This window comes from Manis pentadactyla, chromosome 4 (assembly GCF_030020395.1).
Source record: "Manis pentadactyla isolate mManPen7 chromosome 4, mManPen7.hap1, whole genome shotgun sequence".
NCBI lineage: Eukaryota > Metazoa > Chordata > Mammalia > Pholidota > Manidae > Manis > Manis pentadactyla.
In genome coordinates, this window is record NC_080022.1 from 158,099,016 (window position 1) to 158,122,240 (window position 23,225).

The 23,225-nt window shown below is 41.9% G+C and overlaps 1 protein-coding gene, 1 non-coding gene and 1 pseudogene across 2 annotated transcripts in view; all 3 read right to left on the reverse strand.

Annotated features, from left to right (window-relative positions):
- Positions 1 to 23,225, reverse strand: part of TEX14 (testis expressed 14, intercellular bridge forming factor) — a 95,301-nt gene that overhangs the window by 43,728 nt on the left and 28,348 nt on the right. Inside the window, exons 3-6 of the mRNA XM_057501283.1 lie at positions 7,625 to 7,739; positions 4,587 to 4,752; positions 3,640 to 3,776; positions 391 to 472 (exon numbers count right to left, since the gene is read on the reverse strand). Of these exons, the coding sequence (XP_057357266.1) occupies positions 391 to 472; positions 3,640 to 3,776; positions 4,587 to 4,752; positions 7,625 to 7,739 (500 nt within the window). The remainder of the gene's footprint in view (positions 1 to 390; positions 473 to 3,639; positions 3,777 to 4,586; positions 4,753 to 7,624; positions 7,740 to 23,225) is intronic.
- Positions 8,479 to 8,693, reverse strand: LOC118909450 (small nucleolar RNA U3). Its single transcript, XR_005023654.2, has one exon. It is a non-coding gene; the product is annotated as a small nucleolar RNA U3 (small nucleolar RNA).
- Positions 21,785 to 21,977, reverse strand: LOC118909452 (small nucleolar RNA U3; annotated as a pseudogene).

Consider the following 23,225-nt stretch of genomic DNA (forward strand, 5'->3'; position numbering starts at 1 on the left):
AAATCTCAATTCCTTTAAGGCATTCCAACAATGCTCATCAACTTGTGGAGGGCAAGGTCAGCCACAAGTAGGACCCACGTGGTCGGCGCAGCTGTCCACTTCTCTTCAGAGGGAACATGTCTGGGGCCCTCGATGGGAATTAAAGGATCATTCTCTAAACTCCCCAAATATAGCCCAAGGTTGTATAGGGGAACTCTCCAGGATTTTCACCATTTTAATAAGGACAGGAACACTAAAAAAAAGGAGTTAAGTAGTAAAGAAAAAAAATTAATACTTTGGAGAAGATAGGGAAGGAAGAATTGGACAGTCATGGGAGATGGGGCCAGAGCCGTGGGCAGGTGATTCTTCAGTTAGTCCAGCAAATGCTGGCTGTCAGGGGCAATCTCTTACCTTCCCAAAGCCAAAGCTGTAGATATTTTGGGCAGAAATGATTCCAGCTTTAAGCAGTCGGTTAGGAGAGCCATTAGGGTTTCTAAAAGTATTTAAAAGAAGAAAAAAAGGTAAGAATTAACTACCCATACCCAGAAGAACAATGCTGAACCAAGCTGTCAGAACGTGTAGTAGTTTTGTCTTTACTACTTGATTTTTCATCATGGAATGAGAGATGACACAATAGCCAGCCTCTGAGAGGGACCCTGTGATCCCCACCTCCATGAGTGGTATTCATGCCCTTGTGAAGCCCCTGACAGGTCAGAGAGGGCTGATCTGTTAACCCAACAGGACACTGCAGAAATGACAGCATGTTTGATTTCTAAGGCTAGGGCTTCTGCCTTGATCCCTCTTGGATCACATGGTCTGGAGGAAGCCAGCTGCCATGCTGTGAGGATATTCCAGCAGCCCTATGGAAAAGCCCAGCAGCCAGCACCAATCTGCCAGCCTTGTGAGTATGCCACCTTGCAACTGGATCTCCCAGCCCCAGTCAAGCCTTCAGATAACTGCAACCCCAACATCTTGACTGCAACTTCATGAGAAATTCAGCCAGAATCACCCAGCTAAGCCAGTTCCTGAGTCCTGATCCACTGAAATTGTTTGACACAAATATTTATTGTTGCTTAAAGCTGCTAAGTTTGGTGGGAGTGTGGACTCAGATGATCAAAGTCTGAAAGACACATAAAACAGATCTTGTCTAACTTCCAAATTTTATAGATGGGAAAAATGGAGTCCAGAGAGAGGAAATCTACTGGCTGGGGGTCACAGGGCTGCAGCAGGGACCAGGCCCTGATATTGCCCTTCCAGCCACTGTGGTTCCCACATACACACCCAAACCACCACTTGCACACCAGAGCCCCCATTAACTGGAGGTGATTTGAAAGGAGGGGCTTATATTTCTTTGGCTCCCAGGCCTGACACGGTGCCATGCATGCAGCAGCTGCTCAGTTAATGCTTGTTGACTGAGTGGTTTTGGCTCAGACTGAAGGAAAAAGACATTTTGCTATGGTGGAGCCACTTTCCCTTCCTTGGCAAATGGCAAAGGAGCTGCGGGTGACATGTATACTCAGCCCCACCCCACTGGTCTGTGAGGCCCCACGTACCTACTCTTCGTGAACAGATGTGAATGCTTTACTTCTGCTTTCGGAAGTACTTTTAGGCTCTCCTGCCTCTGCAACCCATTATGGCCAGGTGTTCTTTCCCCACTTTAAGCCACTGTGCTATTTAAGTGTAGACTCCACAGTCTGGACTGAGGGAAACTAGGACACCCCAATTTACACCTGGTACTCTGGCATCATTAGTGATAGCATCCCTTTCTCTCTCCAAACCACCCAGTATGGAGGATAAGCTATCTGGTCACCATAATCCAGTGGACAGGCTCCTTTCTTACACCATATCCTCCATCTCCTCCAGAAACACAGCCTATATGCTTAGGCCTCCAAGATCCTGGAGACAGGGGACCATTTCCTGCCCAGGGGAGCAGATTTGGAGCTGACAGTGGGGGCAGGACTCCCCAGCAGCAGGGGAACAGAAGGGTATCACTGACAGGTCCCCCTTCCCACCTGGGGGCCTCTGGTGGCGTGGTGGCTCTTTGGTGGGTAGGTGTTCTGTTTAAACAAAGGAGCTGGCTGTTCTCTAACAGGGACATGGAAGACACCTGCAAGTCAGACCAACCTACATTTCTCAGGCCCCACATACCCACTCTTCATGAACAGATGTAACTAAACTCAGCTGGGTGGAGGGAGAAAAAACTGACTCCAGTTATCTGCAACCATAGAACCATCTGTTCTTCTCAATTAGGTGCTCTTGTTTTCTTTCCCCAAACTGAGCTCTGTGTAAACACACCTGTGAGGAATCTTACCTGACATGGCACCACTCACAGGTCTGAGGACAATTCTTATTTCAAGGATTCATATGGTTTCCTTACATTACAAAGGGAGTGGGGGGATGCACTTCCATCCTACTTTCTATTAAGCATTGTATGGTCCAACCACCTAACGAGAATAATGTTTCATCTCATTAGAAAAGAGATGGTATGTCTAGACTAGTCATTGAAATCCTTATCAACACTTAAACTTGGGTTTCCCTCTCAGGCTGGCCCACGTATCCCCAGGCCTCATACTTAGCCCTACCACACATCAGGCAGTGAAAGGCTGCCGATGAGCAAGACAGACACAGGCCCTGCCCTCTTGGCGTTCACAGTTTAGTCAGAAAAACAAAGTATATAAATAAAATAACTACAAACTGCAACAAGTCTCCCAACCTCATACAAGGGGAGGAGCAGCGGCAGGTGAGGAGGTTAGAGAGGTGGGAGGAGCTGGATGGACCAAGCGGGCCTCCAAGGCCAGGTCAAGTATTTGGGAGGTGATCCTGACAGCCATGGAGAATGCCCTAAAGGGTTTTTAGCAGAGGGACACAGGCTAATTTCCATTTTTAAAAGGTCAAAGGTCATTCTGGATGCTGAGTAAAGAACCAAGACATGCAAGAGTGGCAGCCGGGAGAGCAGTTCGGAGTAACAAGTACTTGAAGGGAGGAATCATGAACTTCTCCTGCCCTGGAACCAGTGGCATCCAGGTCATCCAATGAAAACAAGGATTCAACATGCACGGAAGGACAGCCCTATGAGAGCACGACAAGTCTAGCAACCCTGATTATGGAAAGAGATGTCATCAGAGAAGATTAAAATAGGAAGAATCATCCGCATACACACCCTAAGTCAAAAAAGTCCCCAAATTTAAAAGAACTGTCCCTGAGCTTGGGCCCACCTCCTGTAGCTGTGATGGGGCTGGTGGAGTGCCCACCCTGCTAGCAACAAGTCTCTTACACAGCTTAAAATAGCCAGAGGAACAGTAAATTAAGCATTTGTGGTTTTTGCAACCTTAGTAATAAAGAAACACTCTTTCCATGGTTCAGGAGATGACAAGAGCCAGCTAGCTGCTCCCGGGCTCCTCATACCTGAAAAGTTCCTTCTCTGCTGACCCTGGGATGGTTCCCCCTGGAGCCTAGAACTCAATTCCCTCGGATGTTCCTAGGGCAGGGCGGAGACAGCTGAAGGCTCCTCTGTGGCCACATCCTCTCCTTCATACCTACCAATTTAGGTGGGCCAGCTGCTGGAGGGGATGGACATGGAGGGGGACCAAGGTGGCCCACATTCCGATGAGGAAGGCTGGGGTGATGCAAACATTCCACTCTGCTCAAGGCAGCACTCACCCCTGCACGAGGCCCCCAAACCGGGGCAGGCTGCAGATGAGCTGCCGAGGGGAGTCAATCTTCTTCAGGAGGTCACAGGAGAAACCCTGGATGATGGCCTGCATGTGGGAGGTGCAACGCTGCATGAACTCCACCATCTGCAACACACCAGAGATGCTCAGTGCTGGCGCAGTTAGGGGCTACCTGACCTTCACTGGCACTGGAAGGGTCTGAGGACTTGAAGCCCCAGGGAGGGAAATCTCTGGAAAGAGAAGGGCCCAAGTGATTTTGTAAAGGTATGAAATGTTATGAGGGAGATGTTTTGACAATAATTTTCTCCAACTCCCTCCTTCAACAGATAAGAAAACTAGGGCTGAGAGGTGAAATCACTTGTCCAAGGCCCAACAGCTAATGAACAGGAGAACCAGAAGGAGGAAAGAGAGGACTCTGCCCACCTCCCCCTTTCTTCCAGGTGCCCAGGACTGTCACTGCATGCCATTGGGCTTCACATTTGTTATGCTTTTTAGTCCTCATCAGAATACATCACACCTGGCAGTCAGTGTGTGACCTCAGCAAGTTAATGTCAGTGGGCCTCGGTTTCCCCATCTGTAAAAATGGGGGATAACAGTCTCTTCCTGAGAAGGTTGCCATGAAGATTAAATTATTTAACATTTAACAATTTAATTCAGAACATCTGATGTGCATGCAGTAAGTGCTAATTAAAGGTTGGGCAAAATTGTAAATGTTCTTCCTCCCCACTGAATGAATGACCAGAAAGTTTCACTAGAATTGCCCGAGGTTTTACCACTGGTTAACTTGCTGCAACCCAGTGCTGCATGTCCAGTCCCAATGGCAAGGCCACGGCAAGCCCCGTGCCATCCCTGGAGCTGGCCCCTGGCCCCAGAGTTCCTGAGTTCCAGCTCAGCGCCCTACAGGCAGGGCCATAGCCGCGGGGTGGGGGTCCTTACCGCAGTGCTGCGCTCCTTCCCTGCTGACAGAGCCCAGATCTGTGGGTTTTGACCCTTCTCGTCGTGGAGTCGAAGGTCACCCCCTGCATCCAGCAGTTTGCTGAGGATCCACTGATTGCCTGAAAAGGCTGCTGCATGGACAGGGGTGCTCCCATCAAAGCAGCGGCTGGAAGGGGTGGTGGAATGAGTGCCCAGAGCATGGGGAGGGCAAGCCAGTGGGTGACACACACTCCCTTTCCAGAAAGTGATCTTCAGTGATGAGGATTCTAATACCACCATTTGTGGGGCCCCTGGTCTTCAAGGTGGTATCATTTCCCAATTTACAGATGATGAATCAAAAGGGCAAATCTGAGACTCATACCCAGACAGGGGTCTGGTTCCAAATCGGGTGTTCTTTCCTTCACTGCCCCCTTGATACTGGCTGCCCTGACACAATTTACCCATGTCTTAGTGTCTCCAAGTTAGGCTGATGAAGATGGGTCATGTGAGAATGTCTTGCTCTCCCAAACCCTATGGCTGAGGCCCACAAAACCTTGGCATCAGCAATTTGGTCAAGAATCTGCAACTCAGAAGAATTTAACCAAAGCTCATAAACAATCTGAGATGTGAAATGATGGCTTTGTTGCATCCAGGATACAGTGAGGTACGATATGTAACCATGGTTTCCTAACCTGGTTGTAAATCAGGATCACCTGGAGAGCTTGTCCTCTTTAATTGAAAAAGAAACACAAGTGGCAGAAGGGGAAAGAGAAGAAATAAAATGAAGAAGGAAAAGAAAAGAAAAAGGAAAGACTCCCAACTTCAGACCCATTCTCTTGCCAGTTTTTGTATCCTTCCAGAAATGCTCTGTGCATACACAAGTAGGAATAAGAATACACTATATAAACTGTTATGCATCTAAATTTTTTCACTTAACAATGGATTTGGGAAAAATTTCCATGTGATAAACATATAAGCCACCTCAGTTATTCACTTCATAGAATTCCAATGTAAGGATGTATCATAATTCACTTAATGAGCCACTGGTATACTTACCAAAAATACAGATTCTCAGACTATACACCAGACTGAATCAGAATCTGCAAGCATGGGGCCCAGGAATATATACTTTTTACAAGTGCCTCAGGTGCTGCCAAAGAGGCTGGCCTGCACCCGAGCATCCACTGGAATATCTCACTGTGAGCTCTCAGCTAATGCTGGCTCAGATAAACAGTCCAGCACATTGCACTGTGGGAACCATAACATCCTCCTGGAGATTTAATCTGAAGGCCTACAGACTGATCTGGCTATCTAGAGGCAGGTTTTATTTGGTCCACAGTTTAAAAAAAAAAAAGGAATTTAAATAATGGACAATATTTAACATTTGAGAGATTTCACATTAAAAATTGAGATTTCCAGCCTCTTGGAAATTTGGAAGATCCAGCCTCCCTGGCTCCCCTTCCTTCCCAGAAGCAGCAGATGCCTGACCCTCCTTAGATAGAGCTTGACCTACTCACCCCAACTGGTCCCACAGGCATCTGACTTTGTGACATCAATAGGTCCAGATTATAACAGCATTTCCACTGAGTACTCAGGAATACAACCTCCTCCCAGAAATTTCCCCTTCATCTTGATCAGAAGATATTTTTAGTCATGTGGAAATGGTCCTACCACAACTATCACAAAGTATGAAGCCGTGGGGTTTTGCCTTTCTTCCCTTGACAATGTCCTTCCCACCTCCCCCTGGCATCATGGGGAATTCTAAAAAGGGAATGTCAAATTCTAGGTTCTTCAAGGGCTAGGTTCCTGGTCTCAGCTTTATTATTAACATAATGCACCATTATGGGCCAGCTACTTCAACTCTCTAGGCCTCAGTTGCCTAACCTAGAATATTAAAGGTTTGAATGATTTGATCTTTAAAGAACCCAGCTCTAAGCCTCCACAAAACAGATGAAACTGCAGATAACTGGAAACTGTTGCATTTCTGCTGAGAAACTCCAGGGGGTCCCAATATGGCCTCCCTACAAAGCTATTAACCTTCAAACATCAGGTGAGCTAGCCCTTTCTTTCCAGACTTTAAAATTAAAATATTAACACTGCAGAGACACAAGAGTGTATGGGAGTCCAGAAAAATTCAGGAAGGAAACACGTCAAAATGTTCACTGTGTTAGTTATATTTGGATTATAAAATTCACATACTGATTGTCTTTTTTTCCTCTACACTTTTGCAAGCTTCCAAGTTTTCTCCCACTTACAGCAAGTGGGAGAAATCTTGTAACAAAAAACAATCTTGCAATCTTATAACAAAAAAATAAAACAAAAAAACCCCCAAATCTATCGATATCAATATTTTCTTTAAGTACATTAAGCAAGGTCTCCTTATGTAAGATGGGAAAGCTATTTATGACTGTTCACAATCTAGAGTTTCTTGTAAAAATTAGCTGGAATCATGTAAGTGCTCATAACTTGTTCTGGTTCTGTGAAATTGGAGCTGTAAAAATATTTGCTGTCCCCTCCCTGTCAAGGACTGAGCAAGCAGATGGCTGGGAAGGCCTTGGGAATAGCAAAAGTGTTATCCAAGGAGGAGGGATGTTCATGGGTAGCTGATTCACTACAGTGTGTTTGCTGCTGTTCCATATCAAAATTTGGATGGAGGAATTATTGGATTCAGCAGATTCTTTTAAACCACAAGAGCCAGGCAAAAGTCTTTCTAACAAAATGAAGCCAAGGATATTCATTAGTGAAGAACTTGGTTGTAGAGTATGTTAAATTGCATAAGCAAATCATACAAATTATAACTTGGAGTGGAAATGCAGACTGTGCTGTTAATGACTAATTACTTAATGACTAGTAAGTTCCATTTACTTCATAGGGCCTAGTAAAACTGCTGAGAAAACTTTTTTTTAGCAATTAAAAGTATGTTTCAACATATGTACACAACTGTATTTCCTTAATATAGTGAAGGTTCCTTTAATATCTCATCAAATTATTTTCCGAATACCCCAATTCATCTTAAGAGCGGGTTATTTATTTTCGAGATACAGATGTTATTTACTTACTGATTTGGATCTGATCCATAATCCACCAGAACATCAACTAACTTTCTAAGGCCTAATAGTGCAGCAACGAAAAGCGCAGTCTGGCCCAGGGAGTTAGCAGCATCGACATAAATTCCTGCAAAGCAAGTACCAGGATCAATGCAAATATCAGGGAGTTACCTATGATAAAACTAGGAAAACTCAGAATAAAAAGTTACAATTTCCTGCAAAGCAAGTACCAGGATCAATGCAAATATCAGGGAGTTACCTATGATAAAACTAGGAAAACTCAGAATAAAAAGTTACAATTCCTATATACAGTACTTTCAAATATTACTATTGTACTTAACAAAAAAAGGAAAAAGAAAGCCTTCCTTAGCCACACAAACACAAAGGATACAGATCAACTAGGAGGCAACCAGCATCTATTCAACAAAGGCATATACAGAAAGCTGCATTAAAGCATTTCACCCCACTCTAGTAAAAGAAAAAATGGACTGAAATAGCTCTCAACCTTCCGAAGGCATAATAAGGTTAGGGGGGTTAATAATACTTTGCAATGGTGAGGAACAAGGCTCACTCTGCCTTTATGCACCACTAACACAACGACTTGACAAAGGAAAAAAACTAAAGAACCTACCTCAAACATTTCAAGAAAAGTGAACAAAGGAAACCAAAGATACAAATATCAAGCACCAAAACAAAACTGGGAGAAAACAAAAGATTTCCTTTTTACCTCCCAAGTAATAAAATCCACAAAAGAGATATAAAGTAGAACACTCAGAATTTAAGCCCTAAACCACACCTTACAAATTACACTGCAAGGAATAAAACAACTCATATCTAGCTCTCTTTCAACACACCAAAAAGAAGAAACCACTCAGACTGCGATCTCTCCCTCTCACTCCCCTGAACGGAAAGTGAAAACGATCATCAACGGCAAAAGGCTGCTGCAAAAGCAACACCCACTGCCTAATTCACGCTCAGGAGAAACCACTGCACCTCCTCCTCGTGGTTTCGGGTGCTCTACACGTTCAGAGAAACTTCTCTAGTAACAAACTATAGAAATGATCCCTGAAAGTATAGTCTTAACAGAAAACAATCTGCCTTTCCAAACTGGACGAAACCCATTCATATTACACTGACGGTGAGTATTTCTCAAGGCACTATTTTTCCCATATGTACGCTGACATGTTTTCGAAAGACTCTTTATGTTAAAAAAAAGCTCGACAAAGAGTTTTGAACCCTCTTGCTTTTCCAGTTAGTTCAAGCCTTCACTTAATTAACATACAGTTGCTGAACAGCCAATCACAGGCCACTTATTTCGAACCCCATCCCGTTTCCAGCAATAGATCCGCAGCGCCAGGTGTACGTAGAACGCTGACGACCACAAAGCGCGCCACAGCGCCAGGACACGCCCCAGTTTAAACCGGTGGAGGCAGCGTGGTGGCTTTCAGCAAGAAAAATGGAAAAGAAAAAAGTGGGTGGTGAAATGTTGACCGAAAGCCAAAGACAGTGACATCTGAAATGCGCTTCCTATTGTTAAACTTTATACCGTGATCAAAATACCGGATAGATAAATGTTCTTTTGTATTTTCCAAATCAAGTAATTTTTACTTACCTAAGTAAATGGATTTAAACAAGGAGGACAATACGTCATTCCCGTACTTAAAGCCTCAGCAGTTTCCCAGCTCCTGGGCTGAACACAAAACCTCTACGAACTTACAAGGCCCTGCATTGTCTAGCCCACACCTACATCTCCAGCCTTATTTTGTACAAAATTTCCCCCCACTGCAGCTATACTGAACTTACAGGTCCTCATACTTGTCATGTTCCCTTCTGCCACAGGGCCTTTTCCTCCCACCCTTTCCCCAACTTAATTTCAATTCATCATTAAGACATCTGTCCAAGTATCAGTATCTCAGAGTACCATTCTGTAACACCGGCGGGGGGTGGGGGAGGATATTTTCCCAGACTCGGCAAAATACCTTTGAAATCAGTGAAAAGGAGAAATAAAGTGGGAGAAACCTGTTTATTGCTTACAAGCATTCGTCCACTTCTGCTTGCCCATGCCTCTTGCTACCCAGCTACAAAAAAGGGACCCCAACCAACCTCTCCTATCCAGATATGCCCTGGCTCCCTTCATGGTTACCTATTGATATGGACATGGACTACTTCTCTTCACCCCTTGGAAACACCTACTGATATGGAGATGCACTAAGGCCAGGTGAGGGATTCTGGAAATATTGCAATTTTACCCACACCTTCCCTGACCTCCTTACCAGATCAAACTTCTTTTCTGTGTGATTATCTGATTAATGCCTGCCCCCTGCATTAGACTATATTTCACAAGGGCAGAGACTTAAATGGCTTTGTGTATCCACAGTATTCCAAGCACCTAGTACTGAATGAATGAATCCAAGCAAAGGTGTCCATTGCACAAAACTGGTCATTACCGTTGGTCATTTTAAACCCCACAACTTCCATAAACACCCCTTCGGTGACTTCCTAGTATTAAAAAACGTTTCATTAATTCATTCAACAAATATTTATTTCAGGCCAGTATTGTACCCATGCTGTGGCTGATACCAAAGTGACTAAAGTAAGTCTCCCAAGAAGTGCCTAAAGGTAGCTTTGATCAAAGACTGACAAAAAGGGTCAAGAGACTAGGGTTCAAGTGTTGAAGTCCTAATGAACACCCTTTCTTAGCCATAGGCCTCCATTTGGGTCACTCACCTAACCTCTGGGCCTCTTAGGAGGCAAAACCTGATATTAATAATGATGTGTGCCAGGCACCCATCTAAGTCAATCTTCACAACAGCTCAACAGGATAACTACTGTTATTATTGTTTTATGGATGGAGAAACTAAGTTACAGAGAGGTTAAGCAATTTTCCAGGGGTCACAAAGTAATCTGGCTCTAAAGTCCAAAGTCCATGCACTATACCATACTGTCTCCCTTCATCCTAATTTCTCAGCCTTGCTGCTCAGAATTGCAGAAGGCTTTTATTACTAGCAATGCTGTTCACTGCATTAAACACAGGGGGGAGATAAAGTATTAATTTCTAAGAGAAAGGAACTTAGATAACTTTGAGGGAAAGTAGGAAGACAGAAGGGCGACAAGGGAATACAACAAATAAGCTATGTATAGGAAGAATGGATATCTCACCCAACTCTGCAATGTTCAGTAAAACAACACAACATGGTACCTGGGTTAAAAGAGTGGAAAAGAAGGTAAACTTCCTGTGAAGCTTGAAAAAAATGAGAAAACATTCAGTGCTGGAGAAGAGATAGAAAACAGACATTCTTAAATGCAGCTGGGAATGTGAACTGTTATAAAGCTTTTGGAAAGCAATATGGCAATATCTATTACAAGTCTGACTCTGAAATCCCACTGGAAATATAAGAAAACCTGTTATATAAAGATACATTACAAAATATTTTACCAAAGCATTGTTTCTGGTGATACAAACAAGAAAAAAAGAAAAAATCTTAATGTCTGATAGGAGTACAGCTGAATAAATTATGGTACATACATAATTATGAACCAAATATATGTCAAAATATTAAGCAGTTATTAAAATGAATGATTTAGATCTCTTTATCAGTTGGCCTAGAGATGGACAGGAAGCACTGTTAAATGGGAAAAGCAAATTGCAGAATGTGTACACTATGATACACTTTGAAGGCAGATTAGCAACTTTCAAAAATATGTATCTTTGACTCCACTGGTTGAAATAACCTATGGCTTTTTTTTTTTTTAAGCATCACCCAAGGAAGCATGTTCTAGATGTTTCCTAAGGAGTTTGCAGTGAGTTTTTAAGCCATGAGCTCAGGTGGAAAAGTGAGGCTAGGAGAAAGTTAATCCAAATTTTAAGAACAGGGACTGGGCTAGTGACAGACAAGTGAAAATGCAAAGAGAAAACAGTGGCTTTACTCACTGACATGAGAACTGAATTCGCTGAATATACACAGTTTCCCGGGTTTTAGGGAAGTTTTCAAGGGCACTAACACTTTCAATAGGAAATGAAGTGTGTTTTTACCTAAAATGAACTAGATGTAATATGAGTCAGTAGAATCAGATTTTGATTTTTCTAACCCAATGTGCAATGACAGGCATTGATGTATTAAGAGACCCAGTGTAAAGATAAAGTATAATTTAAAGGTAAGGTGCAAAAATCAAAGAAAATATTCCTTTCCTAATATTCAGATTATGAAAGGGAAAAAAAGTCAGCACACCAGACAAAAGAGGATGATTTAAAACTACAGTTAACTAAAGCAACATAACTGAAAGGAATAAGCACTAGGGGGAAAAAATAAACACCTTGAAAATAATTTGTAAAACATGGCGACTATGTCTTCAAACTACTTTAAATCACTTTTGTACATAATTCCTAAGTTATCTATACCTTTACTCTACACCCCATTGATCAGAACAAGATACGTGAAAAACAAGCATTCCCACACCACAGAAAACCTAACTAAAAACAACATTACGTATAAAGGAAAAAACTAACAAGTTTCACCAGGTCCTGAATACCTTTTCTACTATCATACCAGAGAAGCAAAAAAACCACTCAGATGGTACACTGGCAAGTGGTGGTAACAGAAACACCAGCAGCCAGCTTCATGCTCAGGAGACAATGCTCCTCTTGGTTTCAAGTGCTGCATGCTGTTGAAGAAATTTTTCTAATGACTGACTAGATGTGATTCTTGACATTATAGTCTTAACCACAAGTTCTCAGCATCTGCTGGGTCTAGTGAAGCTGTGCACTTCTTACTGAGGGTCAAATAGGGTCTCTATTTTGGGTTACACTGGAAAATGAAAGAGGCTTTGCAATACAGTCTTCCAAATGCTATCACGTACAAGGGCTTTATAAAGTTTTAAATGGAAAGTTTTAAAAACTTCAAAGTTTTAAAAAACTTTTTTTTTAAAATTTTGGTATCATTAATCGACAATTACATGAGGAACACTGTTTATTACGCTACCCCCTTCGCCAAGTCCCCTCCACAAACCCCGTTTCAGTCACTGTCCATCAGCGTAGTAAGATGCTGTAGAATCACTACTTGTCTTCTCTGTGTTGCACAGCCCTCCTCATGCCTCCCCCAACATTATACATGCTATTTGTAATCCCCCTTTCTTTTTCCCCCTCCTTATGCCTCACTTCCCACCCATCCTCCCCACTCCCTTTTCCTTTGGTAACTGTTAGCCCATTGTCAGGTTCTCTGATTCTGCTGCTGTTTTGTTCTTTCAGTTTTTTCTTTGTTCTTATACTCCAGATATCACTGAAATCATCTGGTACTTGGCTTATTTCACTGAGCATAATACCCTCTAGCTCCATCCATGTTGTTGCAAATGGTAGGATTTGTTTTCTTCTTATGGCTGAATAATATTCCATTGTGTATATGTACCACATCTTCTTTATCCATTCATCTACTGATGGACACTAAGGTTGCTTCCAATTCTTGGCTATTGTAAATAGTGCTGCGATAAACATAGGGGTGCATCTGTCTTTTTCAAACTTTGCTGTATTCTTAGGGTAAATTCCTAGAAGTGGAATTCCTGGGTCAAATGGTATTTCTATTTTGAGCTTTCTGAGGAACCTCCATATTGCTTTCCACAATGGTTGAACTAGTTTACATTCCCACCACCAGTGTAGGAGGGTTCCCTTTTCTCCACAACCTCGCCAACATTTGTTGTTGTTTGTCTTTTGGATGGTGGCGATCCTTACTGGTGTGAGGTGATATCTCATTGTGGTTTTAATTTGCATTTCTCTGACGACAAGTGATGTGGAGCATCTTTTCTTATGTCTGTTGGCCATCTGAATTTCTTCTTTGGAGAACTATCTGTTTAGCTCCTCTGCCCACTTTTTAATCGGATTATTTGCTTTTTGTTTGCTGATGTGCATGAGCTCTATATATATTTTGGATGTCAACCCTTTATCGGATCTGTCATTTATGAATATATTCTCCCATACTGTAGGATGCCTTTTTGTTCTGTTGATGGTGTTCTTTGCTGTACAGAAGATTTTCAGCTTCATATAGTTACACTTACTCATTTTTGCTTTTGTTTCCCTTGCCCGGGGAGATATGTTCATGAAGAAGTTGCTCATGTTTATGTCCAAGAGATTTCTGCCTATGTTTTTTTCTAAGAGTTTTATGGTTTTATGACTTACTTTCAGGTCTTTGATCCATTTCAAATTTACTTTGTGTATGGGGTTAGAAAGTGATCCAGTTTCATTCTCTTAACATGTATCTGTCCAGTTTTGCCAGCACCAACTGTTGAAGAGGCTGTCATTTTCCCATTGTATGTCCATGGCTCCTTTATCGTATATTAATTGACCATATATGTTTGGGTTAATGTCTGGAGTCTCTATTCTGTTCCACTGGTCTGTGGCTCTGTTCTTGTGTCAGTACCAAATTGCCTTGGTTACTGTGGCTTTGTAGTAGAACTTGAAGTTGAGGAGTGAGATCCCACCCACTTTATTCTTCCTTCTCAGGATTGCTTTGGCTATTTGGGGTCCTGGGTGGTTCCACATGAATTTTAGAACTATTTGTTCCAGTTCGTTGAAGAATGCAATGCTGTTGGTCATTTGATAGGGATTGCATTGAATCTGTAGATTGCTTAGGGCAGCATGGACATTTTGACTATATTAATTCTTCCTAGCCAAGAGCATGGGATGAGTTTCCATTTGTTAGTGTCCTCTTCAATTTCTCTTAAGAATGTCTTGTAGTTTTCAGGGTATATGTCTTTCACTTCCTTGGTTAGGTTTATTCCTAGGTTTTTTATTCTTTTTGATGCCATTGTGAATGGAACTGTTTTCCTGATTTCTCTCTCTGTCAGTTCATTGTTAGTGTATAGGAAAGCCACAGATTTCTGTGTATTAATTTTGTATCCTGCAACTTTGCTGAATTCAGATGTTAGTTCTAGTAGTTTTGGAGTGGAATCTTTAGGGATTTTTATGTACAATATCATGTCATCTGCAAATAGTGACAGTTTAACAACTTCTTTACCAATCTGGATTCCTTGTATTTCTTTGTTTTGTCTAATTGCCGTGGCTAGGACCTCCAGTACTATGTTGAATAACAGTGGGGAGAGTGGGCATCCCTGTCTTGTTCCCGATCGCAGAGGAAAAGCTTTCAGCTTCTCACTTTTCAGTATGATGTTGGCTGTGGGTTTATCATATATGGCCTTTATTATGTTGAGGTACTTGTCCTCTATACCCATTTTGTTGAGAGTTTTTATCATGAATGGACGTTGAATTTTGTCAAATGCTTTTTCAGCATCTATGGAGATGATCATGTGGTTTTTGTCCTTTTTATTTATGTGGTGGATGATGTTGATGGATTTTCAAATGTAGTACCATCCTTGCATCCCTGGGATGAATCCCACTTGGTCATGGTGTATGATCCTTTTGATGTATTTTTGAATTCAGTTTGCTAATATTTTGTTGAGTATTTTTGCATCTACGTTCATGAGGGATACTGGTCTGTAATTTTCTTTTTTGGTGGGGTCTTTTCCTGGTTTTGGTATTAGGGTGATGTTGGCTTCATAGAATGAGTTTGGGAGTATTCTCCCCTCTTCTATTTTTTGGAAAACTTAAAGAAGAATGGGTATTATGTCTTCCCTGTATGTCTGATAAAATTCCGAGGTAAATCCATCTGGCCCCAGGGGTTTTGCTCTTGGGTAGTTTTTTGATCACTGCTTCAATTTTGTTGCTGGTAATTGGTCTGCTTAGATTTTCTGTTTCTTCCTTGGTCAGTCTTGGAAGGTTGTATTTTTCTAGGAAGTTGTCCATTTCTCCTAGGTTTTCCAGCTTGTTAGCATGTAGGTTTTCATAGTACCCTCTAATAATTCTTTGTATTTCTGTGGGGTCCATCATGATTTTTCCTTTCTCGATTCTGATTCTGTTGATGTGTGTTAATTCTCTTTTTCTCTTAATAAGTCTGGCTAGAGGCTTACCTATTTTATTTTCTCAATGAACCAGCTCTTGGTTTCATTGATTTCTTCTATTGTTTTATTCTTCTCAATTTTATTTATTTCTTCTCTGATCTTTATTATGTCCCTCCTTCTGCTGACTTTAGGCCTCATTTGTTCTTCTTTTTCCAATTCATATTCGGGATTGTTCTTCTTTCTTTAAATATGCCTGGATTGCTATATACTTTCCTCTTAAGACTGCTTTTGCTGTGTCCCACAGAAGTTGGGGCTTTGTGTTGTTATTGTCATTTGTTTCCATATATTGCTGGATCTCTATTTTAATTTGTTCATTGATCCATTGATTATTTAGAAGCATGTTGTTAAGCCTCCATGTGTTTGTGAGCCTTTTTGTTTTCTTTGTACAATTTATTTCTAGTTTTATACCTTTGGGGTCTGAGAAGTTCATGGTAGAATTTCAATCTTTTCGAATTTACTGAGGCTCTTTTTGTGGCCTAGTATGTGGTCTATTCTGGAGAATGTTCCATGTGCACTTGAGAAGAATGTGTATCCTGTTGCTTTTGGGTATAGAGTTCTATAGATGTCTAATAGGTCCATCCATTCTAGTGTGTTGTTCAGTGCCTCTGTGTCCTTACTTATTTTCTGTCTGGTAGATCTATCCTTTGGAATGAGTGGTGTGTTGAAGTCTCCTGGAATGAGTGCATTGCATTCTATTTCCTCCTTTAATTCTGTTAGTATTGGTTTCAAGTATGTTGGTGCTCCTGTATTGGGTGCATATATATTTATAATGGTTATATCCTCTTGTTGGACTGAGCCCTTTATCATTATGTAATGTCCTGCTTTATCTCTTATTCCTTTCTTTGTTTTGAAGTCTATTTTGTCTGATATTAGTACTGCAACTCCTGCTTTTTTCTCCCTGTTGTTTGCATGGAGTATCTTTTCCCATCCCTTGACTTTTAGTCTGTGCATGTCTTTGGGTTTGAGGTGAGTCTCTTGTAAGCAGCATATAGATGGGTCTTGCTTTTTTATCCATTCTATTACTCTGTGTCTTCTGATTGGTGCATTCAGTCCATTTACATTTAGGGCGATTATTGAAAGATATGTACTTATTGCCATTGCAGGCTTTAGATTTGTGGTTACCAAAGGTTCAAGGTTAGCTTCTTTACTATCTTACTAACTTAACTCGCTTATTGAGCTATTATAACACAGTCTGATGATTCTTTATTTCTCTCCCTTCTTATTCCTCCTTCTCAATTCCTTATATGTTAGGTGTTTTTTCTGTGTTTGTTCTGTGTTCTTATATGTTTATTCTGTGTTCTTTTGTGTTTCCTTTGACTGCTTTTGTGGGTAGTTGATTTTATTTTTTTCCTTTAGTTAGTATTTGGTTGGTCTGCTTTCTTTGCTGTGATTTTATTTTCTCTGGTGACATCTATTTAGCCTTAGGAGTGCTTCCATCTAGAGCAGTCCCTCTAAAATACCTCGTAGAGGTGGTTTGTGGGAGGCAAATTCCCTCAACTTTTGCTTGCCTGGGAATTGTTTAATCCCTCCTTCATATTTAAATGATAATCATGCTGGGTACAGTATCCTGGGTTCAAGGTCCTTCTGTTTCATTGCATTAAATAAATCATGCCATTCTCTTCTGTCCTGTAAGGTTTCTGCTGATAGGTCTGATGATAGCCTAATGGATTTTCCTTTGTAGGTGACCTTTTTTCTCTCTCTGGCTGCCTTTAATATTCTGTCCTTGTCCTTGAACTTTGCCATTTTAATTATTATGTGTCTTGGTGTTGTCCTCCTTGGGTCCCTTCTGTTGGGAGTTCTGTGGGCTTCCGTGGTCTGATGAACTATTTCCTCCCCCAGTTTGGGGAAGTTTTCAGCAATTATTTCTTCAAAGACACTTTCTATCCCTTTTTCTCTCTTCTTCTTCTTCTGGTACACCTATAATGAGGATATTGTTCCATTTGGATAGGTCACACAGTTCTCTTAATATTCTTTCATTCCTGGAGATCCTTTTATCTCTCTCTGTGTCAGCTTCTCTGTGTTCCTGTTCTTTGATTTCTATTCCATTAATGGCCTCTTGCATCTCGTCCATTCTGCTTTTAAGTCCTTCCAGAGATTGTTTTATTTCTGTATTCTCCCTCCCAAGTTTATCCGTTAGCTCTTGCATATTTCTCTGCAGCTCCATCAGCATGGTTATGACCTTTATTTTGAATTCTTTCTCAGGAAGATTGGTTAAGTCTATCTCCCCAGGCTCCTTCTCAGGGGTTGTCTCTGTGATTTTGGTCTGGATCAAATTCTTCTGCCTTTTCATAGCGATAGAGGTAGTCATGGGCAGTTGGCACGTGTGTCAGCTGGGAGAACAAAGTCCATTCCTGCTTGCCGGTCGCCTTCTTCTCCCCCTTCATGAGGAGCTGGGTTCTCACAGGTGTAGATGTAACCTGGCTGTTGTACTGTATCATCTGGTCTCTCTTTTAGAAATGGTTGTATTTGTTGTATTTTCAAAAACATATATATGGTTTTGGGAGGAGATTTCCACTGCCTACTCACACTGCCATCTTGCCAAGCCTTTAAAAAACTTTTTTAACAGCCATGCCTAATTAACATAATACTGAATGACAACCAGTAACACCCTTTATCTTTCTCCACACTTCCGGTAAAATAACCTCTTCCCAGAAAATCAAAGGCAATGGAGACTTTCGCCTTTGTCAGTGAGACCCAAGCTGATGCGAATGATAAGTAATTCAGCAGTTGCGCCCACCCATTGTCCTAAGTTTGACTTTCAAACTCTGGTGTAAGTTAGACTTTGTGGCAGGGTGGGGAAATGGGTGTCTGAGAACCGGTGCTGGGAAACCAAACTTTCTGGTTTTTGTACCACGTTGTACTACCTGTTCACGCTTTTTGAATTTTTTAAATTAAGCTAGTTGTTTGGTGGAGTTAACATCCCTTCTTCCCTCAGCAAATAACATCAGTGCCAACTATAACAATAGTAGCTACTATTTATCGGGGGCTTGCCAGGTACCAGGCATCATTCTAAGCGCTTTACATATGAGAAAAATACAATTGTTAATAATCCCAGTTCTATGGATGGAGAAACTTTAAGGCACAGAAAGATTAGGTAATTTTCCAGTCAGGTAACTAGGCAGGCAGACAGCTGTTAAATAGTAGAGCTGTAGGTCACTATTCTAGTACTGGGCATACAGAGGTAGAGAGGGGAGTAAAGGCCTCTACTCTCAGACAGAGCTTATATTCTAGTGATGGGGAGAGAAGATGGTAAAAAATATCCAATAGGATGTCACTTAATGAGGTATGTAAGGATTTTAAGCGTTGAAACAGAAAGAGACGTGGCTATTTTAGATGTGGGTGATGAGATAGGGCCTCATTTTGGAGGTTATATTTTAACAGAGAAAACAACTAATGCAAAGTCCCAAAGCAAGGAACAATGTGACTTGTTTCAGTACCTCAAAGACAGCTAGAGAGCATAGGGTATGAGATACAGGCAGGGCCAAACAGCTGATGGTTTTCTAGGGAAAGGTGAGGCCAGGGAAGTCTGGATTTTAAGTGTGAAGGGAAGCCACTGGGACGTCTGAAGCTGTGGAGACCAGTTCTGAGGCCACTGAAAGATGTCTGTGGGAGAGATCATGGGGGCTTGCATTTGGACGTAGTAAGGAAGGACACACTTAGGCTGTTTTGGAAGTCAACAAAATGGGACTCACTGATAGATCTGCTCTTGGCGGGGAGGCAGGGGGGCGGCAGGGGTCAGGGAAAGAGGTTTCAAAAGTGACATGTTGGTTTTGTGCCTGGAATAACTACCTTGGTAGATGGTCCTCATACAGGGAACACTGGGGAAAAGACAGGGATTTCTTCTCTAAGGGAGGGAGGGGCTTTTTCAGAATAGAGGAAAGGAGTGTTCAGCTACTCCACTTGCTTTACCTGATTTAACCCTTACAAAAACCCATGTGTTGATGCTATTACTATCACTGGAGATGGTTCTTTGGTCTTGTGGAGAGAAAGAATTCAAGAATGGGTGCATAAAGCCATTGAGCATTAAGAGTTTATTGGAAAATGAGAAATTTAGAAAAAGGCAAGAGTACACACCTGAGATTTGGGGCAGGGGCAGACCCAGAGCAGGTCACTCTGAGGGAAAAATAAGGAGCCTTTTTTATCCAGAGATGAAAACTGACTGAGATTAGGTCCCAAAGGGAACAGGTATGGTTTTCTCAGAGTTGAGGCATGCTCCATTCTCACTTTGGCAGGAGAGATTTTTTTTTACTGTATTTGGTCCCCATTGGCACTGTCATGGTGCTGAGAGGTATGACTTTTACTATACTAATGATGGAGCCATGTGATTTTTACTATGTTAATGGATTTTGGGGTGAAGTTTGGGTCAATTTCTCCAGCATGTTGGAACCAGCAAGATTTGGCCATTCTATTACCCATACCCTCACTCCACATCCCAAGGGAACAGCTTGCACGGAATGTGGAGCGTGTAAGCAAGCATCTGATCCAAGTCCCCCCTCCCTCATCCTGCTTAAGTCTAGCTATCAACCTACTCTAACATGGCTACTATATCTACCTACTTTACAGAAGAATAGACTGGTGGTGAAGGAACTTCCCAATTACCCTCAACTAGTAAATAACAGACCAAAGAGCGAACTCTCAAGTATATACTGCTTCCCTCACAGCCCCCAACCTTGAAAGAGGACCAACAACGGTCTAGGGCTCACAGTGAAAGCTTGGCCACTAAAGATACAGGAGGAAATCAAGAAGGAACTACATGGTATATAGCCAGAGTGGAAGAAACAGAAATTAACTATCAGGGGAGATGCAATCAAGACCAGAAAGCAATCCCAAAGCTTCAAAAGCAGGCAAGCAGATGGGGGCACACTCTCAAGATGTGCCTCTTCTTCAACTGCTCTCTAGGATGATTATTTAATTCCTTCTTTATTTTCAACACCCCTGCTCCTTCTCACCAGCCTCCCTCAGCAATGATCTTGCCTCATACTTGACACTGAAAAGCCATCAGTTGAAAAACCCTCAATGTGGTCTCATTACATGAACAAACCCACCTACAACTGCACTCCCCATCTTTTCTGGCTCCCTCCTGCCTCCTGAGAGCTGCTCTCCCCGACCTCTCATTTCTCCTGCTCTGCTCAGACTTTCCATCTGCATAAGAGTTGTTTGTCCATCTTTAATTAAACCCCGTCAGGATCTGGCATCTCCCCTCTCTTCCCCAGCTGACTGCACACCCACCTCTATACTCTCCACCACAGCCTGACTTCTGGGATCTCTTTCTTCCCAGTGACGAGCCCTCACGTTCCTTCAGTGATCAGTCCACCCAAACCAGTTTGTCCCACCACAGGACCAAAAAGGTCACATCTAAATGCCATGGATACCTTTCTACATACATCTTCATCTCCCACCTGTTTTCTACACACTTCACTGTCCCAATTCCATTCCTTAGCTTCCACCAGAAGCACACTCCAGTTTCTTGGCTGCTCTCATGTTGCTCTTTCTCAGTCAGCTTCTGCTGTTCCATCTCTTTTGCCTTTCATCTGTTAAAGGTCAGAAATAGTCCTTAAATGTGCCCTACAGCTGAGCTCTGCCATCACTTCCCACCCCACTGGCCTAATTCAGTTCCTCCCTTTTCCCCATTTTAACATGGAACCATTGTCCACCCATTTGTTCAAGCCCTAAAACCTGACAATTATCCTTGACAACCGGTCTCACGCATATCTACATGGAATCAATCCCCAAGTCCTGACAATTTTACTGCTTACATATCTTTCAGATCTGGTTAATTTCCTTGATCACCGCAACAATCTTCTTTGTAGCTAAATGCAGGTGCCTAACCCAGCACTCCTCCCTGCCCCCTGTATTTAATCTCCACATAGCAGTTAGTGACGGTAAACTGTACACATCACTTTCCTGGAGAGTAACACTATCTCCAGCTCTCCCTCTCCCCACTGGTGTGTGACCAGGGCTGAGACAGGAAGAAATGATCATAAAGAACAAGTAGCAGGATAAACAGATCACAGATAATAGCAGGATAAAGAAGACAAACCTTGTATTTCAGTAACCTCAGATTACTGCCAAATTCACACATGGCCTTCCTTGGACACAGTACCCCACAGGTCATTACAACCCCACCAATGGACATGCAGCTACCAAGAATGCTCCTTGCACTTTAGTATATTGTGTTAACTGCAAACACCTACAACAGTAACAACAAAAGGAACTCCGCAAGCTGAAACCACTCAGACAGCGCCTTCTCTTCTTCTGAAAGAAGAGAAGAACGATCATCAACGGCAAACAGGTGTTACAAAGGCAACACCAAAAGCCGGCTTCATGCTGCGCCTCCTCCTTGTGGTTTCGGGTGCTCTGCACGTTCAGAGAAACCTCTCTAGTAACGAACTATAGAAATGATCCCTGAAAGTATAGTCTTAGTTGCAGCTTCTCCACATCTGCTGGGTCTATGGAAACGCACACTTAGGTTGATGGCGAAATTTTTTCCACGTTCCTAGCTTTTCAGAAATCTTATAAATTACTTTTCAAAGTGTCATTTTATATACAATTAAAAACACCTCTCAGTACTCTTAAGCGGTTTGCTCTTTCAGAAACTTAAGACTTCAAGTTCTTAATTAACCTATCACGGATCGATAGCCAATCAGAAGCTCTTGTCCTTTCGTCTCCAAAAACACTACCACTTCTGGTTTAGGATAAGACCATGCCGTGCTCAGGTGTCGAATTAGTTTTCTAATTATAAATATGACAGCAGTGTATGTGGGCGAGTTTTTTTTTAATCTCTTGAGACCCTGAATTTCAAAAGCTACTAAGTGGCTTTATTTGGCCCTTTTACTTTGGGATCATCTGCCCTTTACTCACTTGAGTGTGGACCTAAGGGGGCAAAATCAGGCTCAACTGGCTAGCTTTTCAAACTCATGTACCAGGCCAATCTTAAATGGGGAAGGGAGTTTATTTTGAAAAACAGTTCTCTCTCCCTCTCCTTTTTAATTAGGTAAAGGTAGAAAACTGTAGTGCAGTTACTTTGGAACATTTTGGTCGGGGGTGGGGGAAGGGTCTGCCTTATTGGTAATTTTGTATGTTTTTGTCCTGTTTGAATTTTTTTACCCTTAGATGGTATCACCTTTATTTTTAAATATCAGCACGTATATTGAGACAGACATCACAGCTCAATCTGTTTGCTTCTTTGTACCTCAATAATAAAAATAAAAATCCAACCTAAGACATTATTTTTTTAATTAAAGTATCTTTAATATACAATCTTATGTTGGTTGGTTTCAAAAGTACATCACAGTGGTTCAACAGTCCCGGTGATAAAATTATATTGCAACTGCAAATTATTCTGCCCCATTATCCGCCCCACCCCAACCTACCCCAAGCCCTCCCCTCCCATTTGGTAACCACTAGTTACTAGTTACTTCTCAGTATCTACGTTTCTACTGCTCTTTTGTTTCTTCTGTTTACTCTCTTTCTATATTCCACAAATAAGTGAAATCATATGGTATTTCTCTTTCTCTGACTGGCTTATTTCACTGACCACAATACTCTCAAGATCCATCCATGTTGTTGCAAATAGCAGGATTTCTTTTCTTTTTATGGCTGAATAATATTCCATTCTGTATATATACCACCTCTTCTTTATCCATTCATCTATTGATGGACACTTAGG